The sequence below is a fragment of the Falco cherrug genome, chromosome 4 (genome assembly GCF_023634085.1).
Source record: "Falco cherrug isolate bFalChe1 chromosome 4, bFalChe1.pri, whole genome shotgun sequence".
NCBI classification, from domain to species: Eukaryota; Metazoa; Chordata; class Aves; order Falconiformes; family Falconidae; genus Falco; species Falco cherrug.
The window spans coordinates 80,358,485-80,379,330 of NC_073700.1; the positions used below are offsets into that span (position 1 = coordinate 80,358,485).

At 35.7% G+C, this 20,846-nt stretch overlaps 1 protein-coding gene across 1 annotated transcript in view; it reads right to left on the bottom strand.

Annotated features, from left to right (window-relative positions):
* THSD7A (thrombospondin type 1 domain containing 7A) overlaps nucleotides 1-20,846 on the bottom strand; it is a 286,749-nt gene that overhangs the window by 69,575 nt on the left and 196,328 nt on the right. The window contains exon 9 of the mRNA XM_055707715.1: nucleotides 5,476-5,667. Coding sequence (XP_055563690.1) covers nucleotides 5,476-5,667 — 192 coding nt within the window. The remainder of the gene's footprint in view (nucleotides 1-5,475; nucleotides 5,668-20,846) is intronic.

The following is a 20,846-nucleotide window of genomic DNA, read 5'->3' on the forward strand; positions in this document are numbered from 1 at the left end:
GAATAATCTTAAAGTTTGAGAAAACAGATGCAACTGAAGTGCCTTTTATAAGTGAGGTGTTACTCATTTCTTCTTTGCCATAGGAACGGGGCAGGCACTCCTCGAGGCAGCTGTACTTCCCAAAGAGAGGCATGGTCAGTACAGACCACTAACATAAGAACAAAGGCTGCCCTGTTGGCGCAGGCCTCCCAGTTCTGCAAATATTACGCTTCCCCACCTAGTGCACGCTAGTTACACAGACCAAGCAGACCTGTCCTATCATACACAACAGGACAGGAGTTAGTGTGCACCCACAGGAGACGAGATGTCTACTCTCAAGTCCTTTCTTGGGCAAGAGTTGAATCCCAGACCCCACTCTACAGGCAGGAATCTGAACTGAGGGGCTCCTGAGCAAAACGGGAAGCACAGTAACATCCTCTCTCCCAGCTCACCTTCGCAGGCAGGTGCCAGGTCACTTTGCAAGTCTAGCCTGAAAATTCAGGTTCCCCAGGTCCAAATCTAAGTGGCTTTGTATTCCTGCTTCAGCTGAAATAATTAAAACTCATTAATCTCCCCATCTTCCCCAAAACTGATCCTTTGGTGAATAAGCAATTTGCTGGGAAAACAATTACTCAATTATATGCGTTCAGATTTAACTACCAAGGACTGTTACGTCAAGCCAGGAAAACATAAAAATTACAATCAAACCAAGCAAGTGTAAGAGTAAATACATTAAAAAGTCATAACTCCTCTTTTGTAACTATGAAGTCAAAATCCACTGAAATTTTAACAGGAATAAACTTTTAAAGCACATCAGCCATAATTTGCCTAGAGTTGAGAAGAAACTCCTTTGATCCAGCTATTCCTTATATGTTCAGTAAATCAATCTTGCAGCTACATGAGAAGTATGAGGTTTTGGCCCCCATCTAATAGAATACCAGATGAGATGGGCAACTGGTATTCTATACTAACTCAGTCACGTTTAATAGTCTGTTATGTATGATGTCACACTAAATAGTCCTTCTGGCATTATACTTTGCTAATCTATGAACATACAATAGTCACAGTAAGACATTGCATGCATATGAATCCCTGCCCTGAGAAAATTCACACAAAATCATCCTTCACTCTCATTTTACTAAGTTAATCTTTTAAATCAGATTATTTTCTCCTTTGCATTTGACTTATGGGTGGTTTTTTTTTTAATCTTTACTTTTCCAAAATCAGTGTCTGTTATTTACTACTGATAAAACCTGGAATATATCCACATTAGTGTCATGCTGTATGACACTGGTTTGGCAGTGGCAATCAATGGCAGTGTATAGTCAATATAGAATCAATCTGCATATCTATAATTTACTAAAAAATGGAGACTCATTTAACATTTTTTAGTCTCAGGGATTGGACTATGTAAAGTAGTCTTAATGCATACTACTGATTTTGTAAGATTTATTGTAAGCAGGAAATAAAAAATGAACAGAACTATTAAACAGGAAAAAAAATAAAACAAACCAAAAATAAACAAACCCTACATTCAACAGAGAAAGGCTGAGCTGTATATGATGTTTTTACTAGACTTATGCAGAACAACAATATAATGTATCAGGTAACATCATTATGTCCTTTGCTGTCATTTTGTATTTTGAGACAGTGACTTCCCTGAGTTTCTTACTGTACCATGAAGATGTGTTTGACAGTGAAACAAATGAGCTACCACTACAGGCAGGCTCACAGACAGGCAAAATTATAAATCACTTCACCTTTCAAACCTTCAAGCTGAGGACAATGATCTCAGAAAAGATATCAAAAATTGGTTATTGTGACACCAGTTTCCACATGGAGTCATCTCACAAACCACAAAAAGCCTTTGTCTTGAGGAAAGAGACTCTTCTGTCCACTGAATGCATGTAAATAAGCCCATCCCAGATGTGCATAACCACACTGTGCTTGAGGCTCTGCAGCGTATGCTTTGGCCACGAGGAAGAGGTGTTGTTCTGAATGATGAAATGCTGATGAGAGGGTGTACAGCCAAGGTCAGCTCCTGGCTTGAGCCAAAGTCAGTGTGGTGCTGGAGGGGCAGTCAGATCCCAGAACTCATTAGAAAACTTTGTCACTACTTCAATTTACATACAGCTTCAATTTTTCCTGTGAAGCTATTCTTGTCGCCAAGGAATTATTACAACACTACTGAATTATTCCTATTCTAAGTCATCCAAGAAAATAGATTATACTGTGGCTGTTTCCTGGGGGCCAGTTATGCTGACTTGATGGTTTCTTCAAACCAATTCAGCAGCACAGATAGCTGGGAAGTAAGAAGAAAAATAAGGTCTTAAGTGTGAAATTATATAGTCTATCATGGACAGCTATCTGCCAAAATTAACAAGCAAACTAAAGAATATAGTATTTTTTTATTTCAAAGAGGAGAGAAACTGAACCATCACAGACAATACTTTGATAAGAAGCCACCTGAAATCCAGATAAAAGAACTTATTTTATATGTATCTACAGACCCTCAAAAATTTCAGTGGCATGTTAATGTTTAAGTGTCTCAATGAACAAGAATTAGGCACTTCACATACTGTGAAGGATTGCAAGGTTCTTTGTGTATATAATGCCTGCAGTGCTTTGATCTCCAGCTTGCGGATTGAATTCTCCATGACTAGCAGGAGGATGCATGGGATCAAGGACTCACAGTAATAAACCTGGACTCCTTATGTCACCCTAGAAGCCAAGATTAGCCTTATTCATAGATTGGCCAATAGACCTGCACATTCTTTCATTAATTAATGTCCAATCCTGATAGCATAGGAATTGTATATGTTTATGTACAATGTATTTGTCCTATTGTGTTCTGAATAAAACCTCTTACATATCATGGCTGTATTATAAAGGAATTACTATGAAATGGTTTACCTAACCTGGTCTGCCTCTCATACCAACAGTTCAAATAAAGGTTCAAAAATCCAGAAGGGAACACCTGTGGGACTGTTCACCGAAACAGAACTGACAGCTATTTTCAGAATTCAGTTTTAATTGTAAATGGAGTTATTGGTCTTTCATTTAGGAGACTTGGGATTTTAGTTATACGTGACGTTTACAGAGTTTTCATTAACAGTAATGTACGTTTTTATAAGCTCTGAATAGAAATGAAAACTGCATGTTTTCCAAAAAAAGGTTCATGTGGAGCTTCCTTTTTTATACCAACAGAATACAGATGTTCAGATGCATTAATATATTCTGTGCCCCCAAAACATAAAACAACCTCCAAGCACCAACTACACAATTAGTGCTTTATTTTTTTGGAAGCTGGATGATCTCTGTCATGCAGTTCTGGAGGTGAAAAGTCATTCAGTTATTTGTCACACAGTGAATGACTAAAAGGCGTAAGAGATGTATGAGGAGAAAGATGACAATAAGTCTAATTTCAGTGAAGCATAAAAGATAAAAGCTAAATTGATACCTTTTGAATATAATATAAGCAAAGGTGAAAAGGACCTTTCAGCTAGAGTTTTAATGATATACTAAGTCTGAGAAGGTTCTTTTATTTATTTATATATTTTTATTCTCTGGAGTTTGCACAGAGTGCAAAGGAGCATAGTGTTGAAGATACCTGACCACGATGCCAGTGGGAAAAAAAGAACAGAATAACCTCACCTCAGAATCCTGGTAAAGGGGTCAGGGTTTGAGCAAAGCTGAAGCACTACAACACCTAAGTAATGAGTCATCTTTCTCAGCAGTATTTTAGAGATCTCTTCACTACCACCTCTGTGGTTTGAGATCTGTCAGTCTTTGTGATCACTCTCTGCTGGTTCTGATCATTGCAAACCAGACATAAATAAAATTCACATACCTAAAATTCAGGCTGTTTAACCGCTTTGCTGCACCTGTAGGCTTGTAAATTATCCCAAGCTGTGTTAAGTGTCAAAGTCAAAATAAAATGAGTACGTTTTAAAAAGAAGCATTAAGAAAGTGGAACCATTTTCTGGAGTATTTCACTTCTGTGGCATGCTTGCCAGGATGTTAAATGTCTGTCTCCGGTACAACTGCATAAGCATATTGAAAATCTATTATCTTGACCTACACAGAAATGCAAGAAGCACATGAATATATGTTTATTTGAATTATCATATGAAAATGTGTCTCTGTGTTTCCCGCAAAATGAGTCCATTTGACACACCATAAAAAAAGGGACAAGATAAAACCAATTTTGTTTATTATTTTAAGAGCATTTCTCTGTTACATAGATCCATCTAAGTAATTTATTATTTGAATCGCCTACTAAAATGAGTATAGTTCTGATTGTCTCTTACACTTCTAGCAAAGGTCCTCTTTCAGGGAAAGGTTTGAATATGTCTGCTATGCTACATATTTTAATTTTATTTTTTTAAAAAAATTACCAAAATCCTGTCAAATACACAGTATACTTTTAGCAATGAAGTTAAATGTTTTTGCAAACAGAGAAGTGTTTTGGTATACGATGAAGTGTGCCCCTTTCTTTTTTCATTTCTCAAAACAGATATTATGTTTCACTACTTCTATACCTTACAGCTTTCACTTTTCAGTTAAATGTCAACTTCACTTGAAGTAATAAAATGCTTAACAGTTTCAAAGAAGAACTAAAACGTGCACATAATCCTTTTATATTGAATGCACATGACTTTACTGTCAGAAATACATGTGAGTAAAAGGTTTTTGAGAACTCTTTGGTGCCTATGCCTCCTGGCTCCCAGTGTTTCAGAAGGCATTTTACCCTAGCACACCTGACATGGCCATTTTAGAACCATGATACATATAGAATGCATTTGGTCTATTACCCACCACAATGCTTAAGAACAAAATCTGTTATAGGAAACATGGAAAATCATCAAAGAATAGATATGAACCTATGTGTAAAACCTTTCTTCTTCTTCATATTCCATCTATGTCTTCTCTTTGCATTTGCTGCGGATGCTGCACAAGGACCATTTCAATGGATGGAAATCATTCACTAGTGAGGATTTGCAGGGTAAAACCAGATTCTGACTATGAATAAAAATGTTAATATGGTAACATTAGTTACCAGCCTAAGCCAAGAAGCTACAAAACCCATTTGTTAGTAACTGAATCCATTACAATTCTCATCTTTTCAGCATTTACATCCTTCAAAACTGGACCTAAACCAGGGTTACTAACAATCCTCTATAAACATCTTTCATAGAAGCCAGCAAAGGATAAATTGTTTACCTTGTTTAATTTTAATAGAAAACCATATATTCAAAATCAAAACAGTAACATTATGCAGAATAACAAAAAAATCACAACATTGACTGAAATAAGCAAAATAAAGTCTCCTCTTTACCATGAGTAAATGTAGGATAAGCATTTAAATAATATTTCAATATTTAAAAAATAGAACTCCATCTAATGATTTGTTTCTGTCAATCAAGAAATTACCTTGGCATTACAAATACAGTTGAAAATTCACAAACAAGAGTCTGCAAGAGTATGCAACCTTACCTTCACCTGCATATGCCAGAATGGAGCGGGCACGCATCTGCTTCCCTTCTGTGGTCTTGCCGGAGCAGGTGTGTGAGCAGGAGGACCATGCAGACCACATGCTGAGCACACAGTCCTTTGGGCATGGAGCTTCACAGACAACCGGGATTGGGTAGATAGCATCTCTACAAAGCTGTCTGTCAACCTCTTCTCCTGGGAAAGAAAAGGCCAGTAGCAGTCTATCATTTGTTAAATTAACTAAAAATGAGCAATCTAGACCAGATGGGCACACAAATAAATTAGATTCTGTTCTTGTATATAAAAAAGGTAAATAGATTTTCTAGTAAAATAACTTGTCTCCTTTGCCTTGATTCTAGAAGAACATGCTTAAACCTAGTTTAATTTGATATTCTGCTGGAGTGAATGCCAGCCTGGGTGGTCTTTAGGCTTTCATTGTGTTAATACATATTTGATTCCACAGAAAATCCTAATGCAAATAACAGAGTATATAATACACCTATGGAAAACTGTGTACATGGAAATGTGTGTACAGTAATCACCGAGTCTTCATCCACATTTGTGGGAGAAAGGAAAAAGTATCCTAACTTCCAGCTTAGCCAGTTTTATAACCCACAATTCATCCTTTGAATTGCACCTATGTGAAGAGAGTTGTAGTGAGCTGCAGTCAGCATGTCTTTCTGAGTTAGAAAAAATCTTCATTTGACAGCAAACCAGTAACACATCACTCTTTGTGTCATGGAAATATAAAAAGATCTATGCACTTGTATTCTGCCACATCAATGTGCACATTTCATTATAATAAAAAGATCCAGACTGGTATAAACCATTTAATGAAATACTAGCTAATGTTTAAGTTAGCAGGGCTCCTTTTGTTTTCAGTAAAGAAATTGTGGGAGAACTGTATCTGGAGATCTGAATAGCACCCTAATCACGACGTGGCTAGTTTTGTATGGTAACATACGATTTCCTGATCAAATCAGTTAATATCCATTAAGTGAGGAATGAAAGAATAACCACATATACTGAGGTCATTAAGTCTCACTGACAGTGACAAAAGCCTCAGGATAAATCTTCACTTTGAAGCAGATGATGGAAAAAATGAAGGAGAAAGATTGGGATTCACTGTTTTAGAGTTATAGCCTTGTTATCATACAAACCAATTACAGAACATGCTTGCAATGAAAAGCACCAGGATCTGAGGACTAGCAGAGAAAGTAATGCTGGTTACAAGAAACTGTGAAACAGTTGCATCTAAGAGCATGCTGGGCTTCTGAGGCCCTGTTAGTCATGTACAATCAAGGCACAGAAAGAGCAAGTTCATTTGTAAACATGAAACTTTTTTTTTTAAATTTTCTGAGAAGCATAACTTTTCAAAGCATCTGAATGCCTTTTGTGCTATATGATCCTTGCTGTACTAGGGCATAAAAGCTTCTGTTGAATTATGATTCATCTATCGAAACGTTATTGAAGCATATGTGATCTTGATGAGACTGAACAGGAATGTCTATAGCATTGCACTTGCTACGATCCATCATGTCAACCCTTTTGTTTTAATAGCCAATGTCAACAAAATAGTGTCTCATCAGGATCTGCAATGAACGTAAGCCTTCAATAAAAAAACACGTTTGTTAGAAATAATTATTAAATACTCTAAAATGTAATGATAAAGACATCAGCCAGTGTTAATAACTACCACCTGGATTCTGAAGAGCTAATTCAGTGAGAAATATGCATTGTGTACATGAAGCCAAAGATCTATAAACACTGCCTCACCCAAGTCTCAAATTAGCCTGTTATTGCTTAATAATAATAAAATTAATCAAACTAATCTAAGCAGAAACTATATTTCATCAATCAAGGTTTAGAGTCTTACAACCTTTCAAATAAGAATCTCTAATAAACTGAGTTCCTCAAAATAGGGCTTTCTTTAGTACTAGAGACATGAGTCCCAGAACTATTAACAACAAAATAATTTATAAAAGAGGAAAAGATGAGGGCCATCCATCCAATATTACAACCTTTTAACCAGTGTCAAATATTTTATTCATACAGAATCTTTAGGCACAAAAGAACTGCAAACATCAATCTTCCTTGGCTCTGCAAACCAGGTGAAGTCCTGCAGCTCATGCTTTTAAAATAGCCTGAAGTAGTCATAGTTATCTGAATTATAAAGACCTTTGAGATCAAGTCAGTCTCGACAGCTTTATTTCCCTATATTAAAAATACAAATCTGAGCTTTGCCAAAGGCCTCATAGGTCTCCCACATCAAGTTCTTCTTCCCTCACTGGACTCAATTTTTGCATCAATTGCTCCTTCTCTTGTATCACAGGTCATCACACCCTGACACCAATTCAGGAGGGATTCCTGCCTGCTTCGTCAGAACAGCATGTTTGGGTTGAAGGACAAGACAGGGGAGCAGACTGCAAACTTCTTTTCCAAAGAATAGAAAAAAAGCTAACAAAGGGGTGAACCTTACTCTCAAATTAGTCCATTGCCAGGTAAGACTCAATGAGGTAAACTTATAGGTGGCTTTCAGGCTTTGCAAGAAATTACAATAAAATATGTCATAATGTAAACATAATACTGTAGCAAGCTTATTTATTGCCTGCCAACTGAAGCAGTATTAACTTGAAACTGAAGCTAAATTTTGGGTCACAATGAAAAATTGTGTTAAATTAGTTTCAGTCTGTTTATATTTAAAACAACAACAAAAAAAAAAGCGCCTTCACTCTTTCCCAAAATCAAAGCCCTCTTATTCTTTGCTTTTCCAGAGAAAATATTCTAGAAATATGTAGCTTCCATATTAGCACTTAGCTTTTGTCAACTGTCCAATTCTTATCTGATGAATTCAAAAGCATAGAAATGTAGTTGGAAGGAATGTTTTATAATGGATACTTCTTATCTTCAGGGAAATATTTTATGTAAACTAAATTGTTTCTGACATTTCACTAATGGTTTTATGAACAACTTGACCTTTGTTGCCTTCCTCTTTAAAGTGCATAGTGTAGTCAGCTACCAGGAACCACTCAACCATAGGCTGGGAACAATGCCAATGTAAAGACTAAAGCTACTTAGAAAAAGTCCCATTTGAAAAAGTTTGTCACATATAGTCTGACAACTTGTTGGAGTGAGTCCAGAGGAGGGCCACAAAGATAATCACAGAGCTGGAGCACCAGTCTGGTGAGGCTGAGGGAGCTGGGCTTATTCAGCCTGGAGAAGAAGGTCCGGGGAGACCTAGGAGCCTTCCAGTACCTGAAGGGGACTACAAGAAAGCTGGAGAGGAACGTTTTACAAGGGCATGTGGTGATAGGACAAGGGGTAATGGCTTTGCACTGAAACAGGGTAGATGTAGATTAGGTATTAGGAAGAACTTCTTTACTGCGAGGGTGGTGAGGCGCTGGAACAAGTTATCAAAGGAGTTGTGGATGCCCCATCCCTGGAAGTGTTTAAGGCCAGGCTGGATGCAGCTTTGAGCAACCTAGTTGCTGGTCTAGATACTGGAACTAGATTATTTTTAAGGTCCCTTTCAACCTAAACCATTCTATGATTCTATGATTTTATTTGAACTTTATAGGTATACATTTATGTTGAAGACAGAACTCCAGAAACATGACTGAAAGGCCCCTGCCCTGAGTTACTTATGCTGTAAGCAACAGAATGACAAAAAAGTAAACAGCAGAAAGATGAAAACAGAATGTGACATCTCCATCAAGAAAACTCTTCACCATTTATTAGTCGATCTGTTCATTAATATCTGGAATCTAGCAGTAGTCGATATTCAGAAACAGTGTCTAAGTAGTTGGACGATATTTCTCTCTTATGCAACAGATGCATATTTTAGGCTAAAGTCTCCAAATTGCACTAAAGGGAGTGACTGCATGTAGAAATGGCATGAGGCAAAAAAGGGTCTAGTTTTCAAGAATTTTAAATGTCAAAAACGGTTTAAACCTTTGCTGGGATTTTTTTACTGATTTGTATTGTCAGCGAAGAGTGCCAAGGAGAGAGCCTTTCAAACTCAAATCCCTTCCTTGAACTGTTACGCTGGAACCAGCTAATAATCAGCAGAGTCACTACATTCAAACCTCCTTGTGGTCACCTCCTTTGTGTGAAGACCCTCTAGTATGGTTGCACACACCACAAACAGTATTGAAATACTGAACTATGTAACTGCTTAGAAAAAAGAAAGAACAACAAAAAATCCCCAAACATAATAAGAACCCACAAATCTCCTACTGAATAGGTAGATTATTTACAGATTAGAAAGAAAGCTTGTGAGTAGCATTTAGGAGGAACTGGTTAACTATTTAGTGTCAGACTGTATTCATATCGCCATTCTTGTTTTTATTACATTCACAAAGCAGATATGGTATCCATGAAAATTTGGTCTAGATGTTAAAGGTTGGGCTAGACTGCAGAAGATCTACATTCTGTGTTTAATACAGTTGAATCATGTCACTCCTTTGTGGTTTTGTTTACTCATCTGTAAAATGTGTCTGATATTTAACTTTCTTGTAAAATGCTTTAAGATCTTTCCAATGGAAAGCATTCCCAGAGTATCGCTCAAGAGACATGGTAAGGAAACCCTCTGCTTATTGTGCATCTTTTAATATGATGCATGCTTCAGTGCACAGTAAAAAATTGCTGTCAAATTCTGACCTGTAGCAAATGGAAAGGCAAATACTTAACAGAGGGCAATTTTTTTTTTTTAAAAAAGCCTTAAACTGAACAATAAAATCACTGTGAAATTCACTAAGGCATAGAGAACAACTGAAAAAAAGTCATCATAAAATAAAAATGCTGCTGGAGTCATACACAATAAGGCAACGAACTTGGTCTCAGTCCTGTACCTGGAAACCAGCTGTAGTCTCTGAAAGGCTGAATTATAACCTGATATAAACTAAGTAAAAATTTGACAATAAAATCACAATCAATGGGATCAACTCAAGAGAGTGCTTTGAACATTAACATTGTTTAAATGTCTGTGTAATCAGTAAAGGACAGGACTATCACAGTGGGAAAACAAATCTTGCAGTTATATTTTAAATTTCACAGAAGTAATAATAGCAACTGAGCCCAAATGCTACAACTACAGACTTCAGACTCTCTATTGCTTAGTTGAATGTGTTCAAATCTACTAGTATATCTGCAACTCTAAGGAAAAAAAAATAAAAATGGTTCAGTTAAGCCAATATTTTTTTGTGGCTCCTAGTAGCCACATATGATAGTCTGGTTTTAAGTACAACAGACCACAAGAAACTATGAAGCATCATTCAAGTGGTCTTAAAATGGCACATTTGAAATAAAGATGTAAAAATACAAAAGGATGGAAAAGCCTGACAGTTCAGAACACTGCATGATCTAGATATAATTGGTACACATACCAGGGTATATACTGTGTTGTATGTAAGTTACTATATCAGTTATCGGCACCACTTTCTCAGCTGATGCCTCTCTTACCAGCTTTCTTTTCCTGCCAGTGAAGCTGAAAAGGAGGCACATGATGTGTCATCCACTGGAAAACTGGTGGGCACCTGAAATACTTGGTAAGGCACCCCAGAGCTCAATTTTTAAGGTACTCTGTATTTGTAGGTAAAGGCGGCCTTGTTATTAAACTGCCTTCAGTAATGCCTCAAAGCATAGAGGCTGCAGGAAGAAAACACAGTCAGTTTGCACAATGTTAAAATCTGTGAGCTGCGCTGGATGCCATTTACTGTTTCCTTCCTGCCCTGTGTAGAAAAATAATTAACAGGAAAGCGTTGCACTGCCTCCTGTATGGGTTGTAAAGGCTGAAATGGCCAATGACACTGTTATTTGCCTTGAACTCCCATGCAGTTTCCCCATACGAATTCCTCCCACAGGAGCATCTATATGTGTCCTTACACTGACTCCCTCGTCAATCTTCAAACGTGTTGAATGACCTCCTCAGACTGGCAGAGGAGCAGAAGCTGCTGTGTGGACTCTGCCCATCAAGAACAAAATACGCTTATCCATATTCACAACTTAGTAAAACCATATCTGTGGTACGTGCTCTGTCCTGTTTTTCATATGGAACTAACTTTAATGACTCTCCATACCCAAAGTTAGTAAAGCACATGCTTCTCCACTAAAAAATTGTACATGTTACAATTTGACAATTTTTGCATTATTCCTGTAGATAAACAAAGATAGTTTGACTAGAATAGGGGAAAACTAATTTTTTTTTTTTTTACATATTCTTACAATTGTGAATTGGCTAAATGTCTGTTATGACTATAATTCAGGGCAGAATACAAGCAAGAAAATATCAGTCAAAGATCTAATTGTTTCAAAGTTACAAGAACATCATGACTAGACTGTAATAGTATAGAAAAAAACATTAATGAATTTAACTGTCACTATTCTAAATGAAATAAAATAAACTTCAAGAAAACACCTGAAATAAGAGAAAACTTATAAACTTCTCCAAATTTGAATTTCTATACTAGACTTCCATTAGCAATAACCTTGTCTACACATTGACTGATTAATGTAATACAAAATGGGAAATTCTTCACATTACAGAGAGCTATTAAATTATCAAAACCCATACATTTTTTAGATGCTAAGACATCTTATATCTGCAAATAAGCAGACAGTAATCAATCACCAGGATAAACTAACTTTATCATTTTCATTTTTAATACTATTGCATTTCTTTCAGATCACTAAGCAATTACCAGTGCCCAAAGTTCATCACAAAAGGAAAAATCCTGCCTGCCTAGCATGAACTGTCACAGCAAATTAACTTTTCCTTCTAAACCATGGTGCTGCAGCAGTAGTGTGGATTTTTATTTTTACAATGATCAGATAAGGTAGAGAACTATGTTGTGAAGTATGCATAAGAAGAAGCGGGGACCCATAATACTTTCATTCCATTTCTACCCTTTTGCATAATCAGGTACTTGGATCTGTCTTCCTCAAATGTCCTTATCTTACTCTGACTATCAGAACTGCTGAGTGGAAATTCAGTCTTATACCTTGACTGAATTTTTTGGGGCAATTCTATTTGGTTTATTGTTTGGTTGTGGCTTTTTTTCTTATACAAGAGGATCTTTCTGAAGAAAGCTTTTTCTTAGCATATGCCTCTAATTAAAATGAATACACAGCTGTGGAAGGCTGACCCAGATTTTTCAATAGGGAGAATTTAGAAGTTAATCTCTGAAAACCTAATCAAATAAGCCACAGAAAGAGGAAAAATAATATTTATATGCAATTCATCACTTACATCTTGTTTAGCCCAACAATCTCAGGAGTATTTAGCAGAAAAAACATAGCACATGCAACTGAATTTGAGAGATCAATTTTTGTTCTTGAATCAGTTCAATACATGTATATAATACATACTTTGATAGACATTAGGAAACTTTAGATGTTTTATTAATCCCAGTAGCCTTCACAACATCTTGATGGTGTTTATTCATATCCGCTCCAAAGATAAAGTCTGTCAATGTAAGCTTTAATACTAGTAAAATGGCAGTGTCCTTCAAAACAGTACCAATACTATGTTATCTTGTATGTAATTATTTTATGTATGTATATTTCTTTATAAATATATTAATATATTTATGTTTATAAATATCCCATATATAAATGTATTTTGTGTGTGTGTGTATATATATAAAATATGTATTAAAAATGTATTATTAATATATTTATGTAACTGTTTTGGTTCTTGAATGACCAGATGTCAAAAAGTCTCTCTGTATGAGACAGACTGATAAATTTTCAATATTTTAAATAATTTTAACCTCTCTAATTATTGAACATAGAGCAACATTAAACTATAATTTATATTCTCAATATATCCTACTTCATTGACTCTGAAGATTTTCAACAAAAAATGTGAGAAGATGGTGCATTTTTCTCTTGTATTATTCTTACCAAGTGAAGTTTCTGCATTCATTTCTATTGCTTAGGTGCCTAACTGGTTAAATCAGTTGCTAATTCCCTTATCACATGCCTTTCTCTCAATTGCTTTTTCTAAGTAGCATTTGCATTTAATTAAGTATGTCTTAATTAGTTGATAGTTAATATTCCTGAAGTCATTTTCTTCCAAGAAGCCTAAGTAGAAATGACACTAATTTCAATGAAGACAAATACACTAGTTTCTTACATCTGTTCATTATGCAAAAATGAAAGTTGGTCTAATAGTTTAATAATGTGAAAACACTGTAGGATTGTAAACTATTTGATTTGGTGATTTGTATGTGAAAATTTACTGTGGTTTTGGTTTCAATGTAGTATTATATAATCTATTCCTGACTAGAAGAAAAATTATAAACATGATACTTTGGCCACTTACTCAAACATCATGAATCTCATAAACATGGATGGATTCATTTTTTTAAAATGAGAAACTTGCTAGCACAAGCACATATACCTCCATCTTATTTATAAGTTTAACATGACTGCTTACACAAACCAGTGACACACAGGAAAAGCCACTGACTACTCCCCTTTCATGTGCAAATCCTGGAAGATATTAATACCTTTTAAAATATAATCCTATATTTCAAAATGTGGGTTTGGCTTTTTTGTTAAGCAAATGTGCAATGAAAAATGACTGATAATAGCAGGAACTAATACTATACAACAGGAAAATAGCTGGAGCTTAGAAACCCATCATATCCAGTGTTTCTCAAATCAAAGATAATAGCATGCCAACACACTTAAGTTAAAAACATGATTTTTTAAGATTTTCTATTCCTTAGCAAGAAAAAACAATAATTTCATGTTGATGACTATGTGCAATTTTTGTAATGCGTTCACCTTATGGGAAAAGAAATTTTGATGAGAGGGAAGACAGTGGCTTCAAGAACTCCCACATTCATGCAGAATCCTAATTCCAACAATAGTACCTGAACACTTCTGCTTCTCTGTAACCAAACCAGCAAATGCTGCTAGTACACCTCAGCTGCAGCTTAAAGAGTAGCATGCATTTGCCCACCCTCCCTACAAGACAGCGTATTAGCAGCTATGTAGAAAGAATGCAGAAGCAGGTAACCCGCTGCGAGTGGTTTATAAGAAAGCTGAAAGATGGGAAAGGCATTCTGCTACAGAGGTAAGGCAGTTCCGGTTCCAAAGCTTTTCCCTGTCCTTAAACTCAGCCAAAGGTTCAATCATGCAAATTTCAAGAAAATTGAGTTACTGCTAAGAAAACCAGTTTAGTATTCCTTAAGGCATCAAGTAAAGGTAAAGCTCTGCACCGTATACAAAACAGTTACATTAATAATCAAACCTGAAATTACACTCCTTACTTTGAAATAATGACAGCAGTAAAGGTACAACTCTGAAACAAAAATTAAAAAAATATTTTAAACACGTATATTTCCTGCTGGAATTACTACAGATGGGAAGCATCTTTGAATGTTCTTCGTATGTAACTGCTGAAAAATAATGAACTCACACTTTCAGATACAATATTAATGCTTCAAGTAATCCCATTTTCATGTCTGGTAATAGAACATATGTAATTCCATTTATATTAGAGTCATCTATCAGGATTACAGTCATGTAGATACAGTCTAAATTTGACAGAGGGAAATAAAACCAGGGAAATTAATAGTATTTCTTCATCAAAAAAAGTATTTTTAAGACGTAAAATTCAGTGTCATCTGGCCAGATTAAACAACAGTATGACAAAATATTATTCCATAGTTATGTCAACTCAGAAATATACAGTAACCTGAGGTATTTGGCTGGGGAAAAAAAACAACAACCAAAACTTGCATTTTTTGTTAAAGTACAAACTTCTTAGTTATGCTTGAACTCATTACTTAATGAGAATGAATGGAAGAAACTATTCTGCTCTCTTTGTCATCTTGACAAGAACATTTTATGGTATACACTTTCAATCTTAACCTCTTATTCCTTAATCTTATCTCTTATTTTTCACTATTCTTTGCAAGATTTACTCAGGTTAAAAAACTAAATTACACACATTTCACCCAGAAAATATGGAAAAAGCTTTTCCAATTATCCACATATTTTTTACATAATTTTGTATGTGGTGATGGTGATGGAAGTCACAGTATCAGTTCCCCCAAGCATACATCAACCACTTGGCTACCTGTGAAACTCCCAATTAAAATAAATAATAATAAAAAACCCATATATATATATATATATATATATAAAAATATATATGAGGCCAGTTCCTTCACTATACATACTGAGGCACACTGAGGGCATCTTACACCACTAACTATGGCTTAAAAAGTAACACCGCCTTTTTATCTCTAACACAACCCTGTAAGTTACTGAGTGCATATTTTGTATTATGCATCAAAGACTAATGGAAAACTCTTCTTGCAGATGACACCTTCTTTGAATTTTCACTGCTGATACCACTGAATATCCAGCAGCATGAAGAGGCTGTATCGGAACTATTAGTGATAAAATGAGCATCGCTGAAAAGGGCTGATCTAAATAGGCATACAGAAGAATTAATCCAAATTAAATAAAATGAGACTTTGCAAGAGATTAGTTAAACTGTATTAACATTTTGCATTGCTATCCTTATCCAGAATGAAATAGAAAATTCTTAATAAATAGAATTAAGGCCAACTTAATTCTGAATACAAGGATTCACATATATCTTTAATATAGTTTAACTAATACTATTTTTGTGGTTAATTGGAATCAACTTTCCTAAGTCTCTCCATGCAGACAACACAAAGAAAACAAAAACTGCAACATGATATACCTTTAGCCAAAAGTCTGCTATACTTTAATTTTATACCATAGTAGACTTGTACCACAAGGGATAGTAGTCCAATATTTCTAATAAGGAGCCCAGCAGAGTACCTACACATTGCCTAACAGCAGCAGCAAGATTTTCCTACTGCTTGACAGGTAGTTGAAGCATTTCACGGTTCATTTGCTAATGTAGTCTTACTGAGAACGATAAAGAACAGAGAATACAAGTGTATTGATCATAACCAAGCGCAGTTGCTTTCTAGTGTCAAATAAGCCAATCAAATGTCTTCTTGATATGAAAGAAAAAAGTAAGTTTGATGACAGGCTACGGTCCCATTGAGAATAAAATCAATATTAGTCATCGGACCAAGTGGGATCAATATGTCAGACCAATAGGCCACTTTAAGCAGAATGGAGAAAGGCGGGGAAAAGTGCTGACAGAGCTATAGAGGAAACAAGAAGACACAGTGCGAATCTGGAGGATGAGATCACTTGAAAATTCACAGTATATTTCTGAGAACACTTGGCAAAAGCACCAACTCACCTTAAAAAGATATAGCTGATCCCAAGATCAACTGGACATTCTCATGAACTTTTGCCAATCAAGCCACAATTCATATAGTGACAAAAAAATCATAAATAAAATTAAAAAATACTTTCTCCATTTGTTTGTAAAATGTTAAAAAACTACTGTGTTTAACACTGAAAAAATTCCTTTGACAGACTTTAGAAATATCAGTGGTGTTACTCAGAACACTGGTAATAGTAGGATTTAAAAACATGGATTTGAAAATACAATATGTATCTATTTTAGTATTGTAATATCTCTTTTTGTTTATATAGAAAACAAGATGCTTTATTAACCACTGGGAATTATATTACTATTTTTTTCACTACTGAGTATTTTCTTCAGATTTTTAAATTCATCAGATACGGACAAGTAAAGTGTTGAAGCCTTTACAAAGATTCCACAGGCATTTTATTGTAACTACTATTGTAAGCATTTCCCCTTCCCCTCCAATAAGCTCAAAAGTAAGTAGAGAATAAGTCCAGTAAGGGCAATGCAATGTCAATGATTTCAAAACAGTTTGATTAGAAATTGTAATTCTGATGTGCTGAACTAGATTAACATTCAGGGATATGAGTGAGGAATAGAAGCATAAAAAGGAAATAATAGGCAAGACTACAAAAGCGGTAGCATAAAAACAATGTGACAGCCCCACTAACGTCAGTAGAATGACAGCGCTCACCACAGTCAATCTTTCCAACAATCCCTGCACTGAGGTACTAATCTCCATATTTCAAAGAGCTAACTTAAATGGCCTGGTTTTCAAGAAACACTAAATAACCATAACTAATGAAGTTCAGGCTTCTAATATTCTGCATAAATATGAGTTTGGGAGGACAACTTCATACATTTAAGCTTAGAAGTTCACAAAGTTGCATCATAAATTCCTTCATAAATACTCCAGCACTGCAGTTTCATCACCAAGTATTTTCTTAGAATTTGGCCAACAATGTTTTGTTATTGCTCTCTCTAATGCAAGAACATAACCCACAGCTGAAGAGAATGACTAATGCTATGCAGCTGACAGAATATTAGATGAATTTTTCAGTTTGTCAATTATCTAATATTACACAATTATACAGTGAATTTGCAGCAAGTTTACAACAATGCATTCATAAATGTCTCTGATACCTCTCGCCACAGAAATATACCTGAAACTGAAAAGGGGTTTTAAGAGAACAAGAGAAATTATTTTATATAGTAGAAGATGATTGCAAACATTTTCTTTGCATTATTCATCCAGCTACAGCTAGCAAAGAGTTGTCACTCTATATGTAATCTGACAGCTCAATTCAATCACAGTTAAAACACAGGACCCAAGAGGTGTAAAAGAAAAGAGATCACTGCCACTGTCATGTTTACATATTTCTGAGAAAGGGTTTTATAATTAATTTCATGGATGCTTCTGTCCATGTCCTACTACTGGCAGATAAAATGCAGTCTTTGGAGAACATCTTTTTATCCATCTTGCAATGAATATCTTCTCATCATTACAAGTGGAAGGCACAGCATGCCTTTAGGGAGCTCAGACTGAATTAATCTTCTCTTTTGGAAATTTTCTTAACTGATTCCTCTCTAGAAGACTAAAACTAACGCTTTGACTTTTCCTTTCTCCTGGCCTCTCAGTAGATGGATTCAGAGAAAGAGCTCTCAGGAAAGCAACCAGAGGTAAGTACCACTACACCTTTAAAACCTATGCTAAATCAATGGAATATAACAACACTGTCACACAACAAAACTAAAAGTAGCAGGAACACATCTGCCAGTATACGGACATTATAACTTTTCAGCTTTGTTAATAAGTTAGACAAGCTCACATCCTAAAGTCATAAAAATCTGACATATTTCATTGCAGATTTGCACCTACTCAGAGAAATCAGCTGTACCCTGGAAATAAGGCCTCCTTCCCCTGTTAGAAGGACATCACTGGTTTTCTCGAAGCCCCCCACAAGATTTAAGACACTTCTAACTAGCGTTCTTCTTGTTTTTCCCCTCTTAAAAAAAACCCAAACACACACACACACAACCCCCCCCCCCCCAAAAATCCCCAAAAAGCCAAAACCTTCTGAGACATTCAGAACAAGAGGTTTCATGTAGTTTCTACTTCATATCTTTTCTCTAGAAAAAAAATAATGTAACAATTTGCTATTTGTAAAATATATCAGTACCAATAAAGCATCAGTAAAATCAGTAAAATTAAAATGAAACATCTAATAATCCCTAAGGCAAAATTTACATTAACTAACCCATAAATTAACCCCAAAATTACGTCAAGAAACCAAACAGCAGTAAATGCCAGACTTAAAGCTGCCTTTGTATGATGGGGTTTTTTAAACTATAATCACACGCTTGTTATTTTTCCACTGGGTCCCTTCCTCCTTCAGTTCACAGACTGGAAACTCCTTAACGAGTAGCTATTTGATATTTTTAGTTTTATTCTCTTTGTTCAAGGCATGAGCCTATGTTTTATTTACCACATATTAATTAAACGTGTTATTAAAACAGAATTGGTAATTTTTCTAAGATCTTTCTGTCATGGCTACCAGATGCCCAACAATACATTTATTTTCAGAACACTCAAGATGTGACAGGTCAGTATTATTTTTATATTGCTGATGCTGCACAAAAGCAGAGCAAAATTAAACCCTGAAGAATGAGACAACTAAGGCTAGTTATCTCAAAGACAAAGCATTCATTACTACAAAATGCCCACTTAATGCCCAAAGGAGATATATCCATTTCATAAATAAGTAGCAGGTTCTGTGGGGAAAATGTCATGTAGGCACAATTAAATAATTAAACACTTCCATCTGATACATTCACATAAGGACCAGACAAACAACCTTAACTTCCTAATATGTGAGGACTTGGCTTTACATCCTAAAATACTTAATTTGACATAATATTTGTTTCCAATTTTCTAGTTTAAAAGAAGCCAAATGACAAATAGTACTTCTGCCATGGGTATTACACTGACTCTGGACACTTACTGCTCTGCCAGGTGGTCTCACGGGACAAAAGCAGAAGCAGACTATAATGTGCTGCATTCCAGATCTAGAAGTGGTTAATTTCCTTCACTCTTCCCCTTCTCTGGCTTATCCAGCCTTGTTTTCTCCAGACACTAATCCCAGTCTGTCACCTCCTTGTCCCTTTCACCTGGCCCTGCCAAGTTCTCTCCAGCTGCCTGTCAAATCCTCCCTTGGGCTGACCGACACCAGACTGAATCCCTTGCCAAATTCATTCCTAATCCCTGCACCACGTAAAGACATTTTATAACTTTGAGTTCCTTACTTGCTTTCAGTAAACTGTCCTGCAGGAATCTAGGGTCAAATCCTACCTTTTCCCAGCTCTTAAACTCATTCCTTGGTCAGTACCAGTTTCTCCCTCTTGTCTTCCCTCTTCCAATCCCAGATACAAATCTATTCCTTTCCCTCTGCAACAGATCTGTGACTCTGCATAGCTGAAACTCTGCCAAAAGCCACCTGGACCCCAAAATCTGGAACAGATTACTGGGAACGCTGGAGAGACTAGGATCCTCAATTGTTTGCTCTCATTTGGAGTAATCAGTGTGGCTGAGTATGTCTTACTCTTAGTTTGAAGTTTCTTAAATATTTAGTGGAGATGGTGCTTGTGCAGTGCACAGGAATTACAAGAATTGCAAAATAACTAAGATTATTTTAAGGCTCTTTAAATTGCCACTGAAACAGTTATCTTGTGAAATCAAATATTTCTTGGCAGATAAGAGTGATTTTACATTAATCAGTACTCAACACAAATCATGATCTGAAGGAAAGGTCAGACAATAAGCTGCTTAAGGCTAGAAGTACTGAGCATAAAATTCGTATCCATTCTGGCTCAGCATGACTAGCTAATGAAGACGTTTTAATTGTCACCATTTATCAACACACTAGTTTTATAGCATAGAAGTTTGATAACATTTATTAATAAAAATTACCATTAGCATGCAGGTTGTCAGAAAATATAGAGGTGTGTGCAACCTTTTTCTCTCAGACAGAAAACTAACTCCCATTTAATGAGAGAATACTGTCTTAGAATATTTTATCATAAAGATTGATTAGTACTGTGT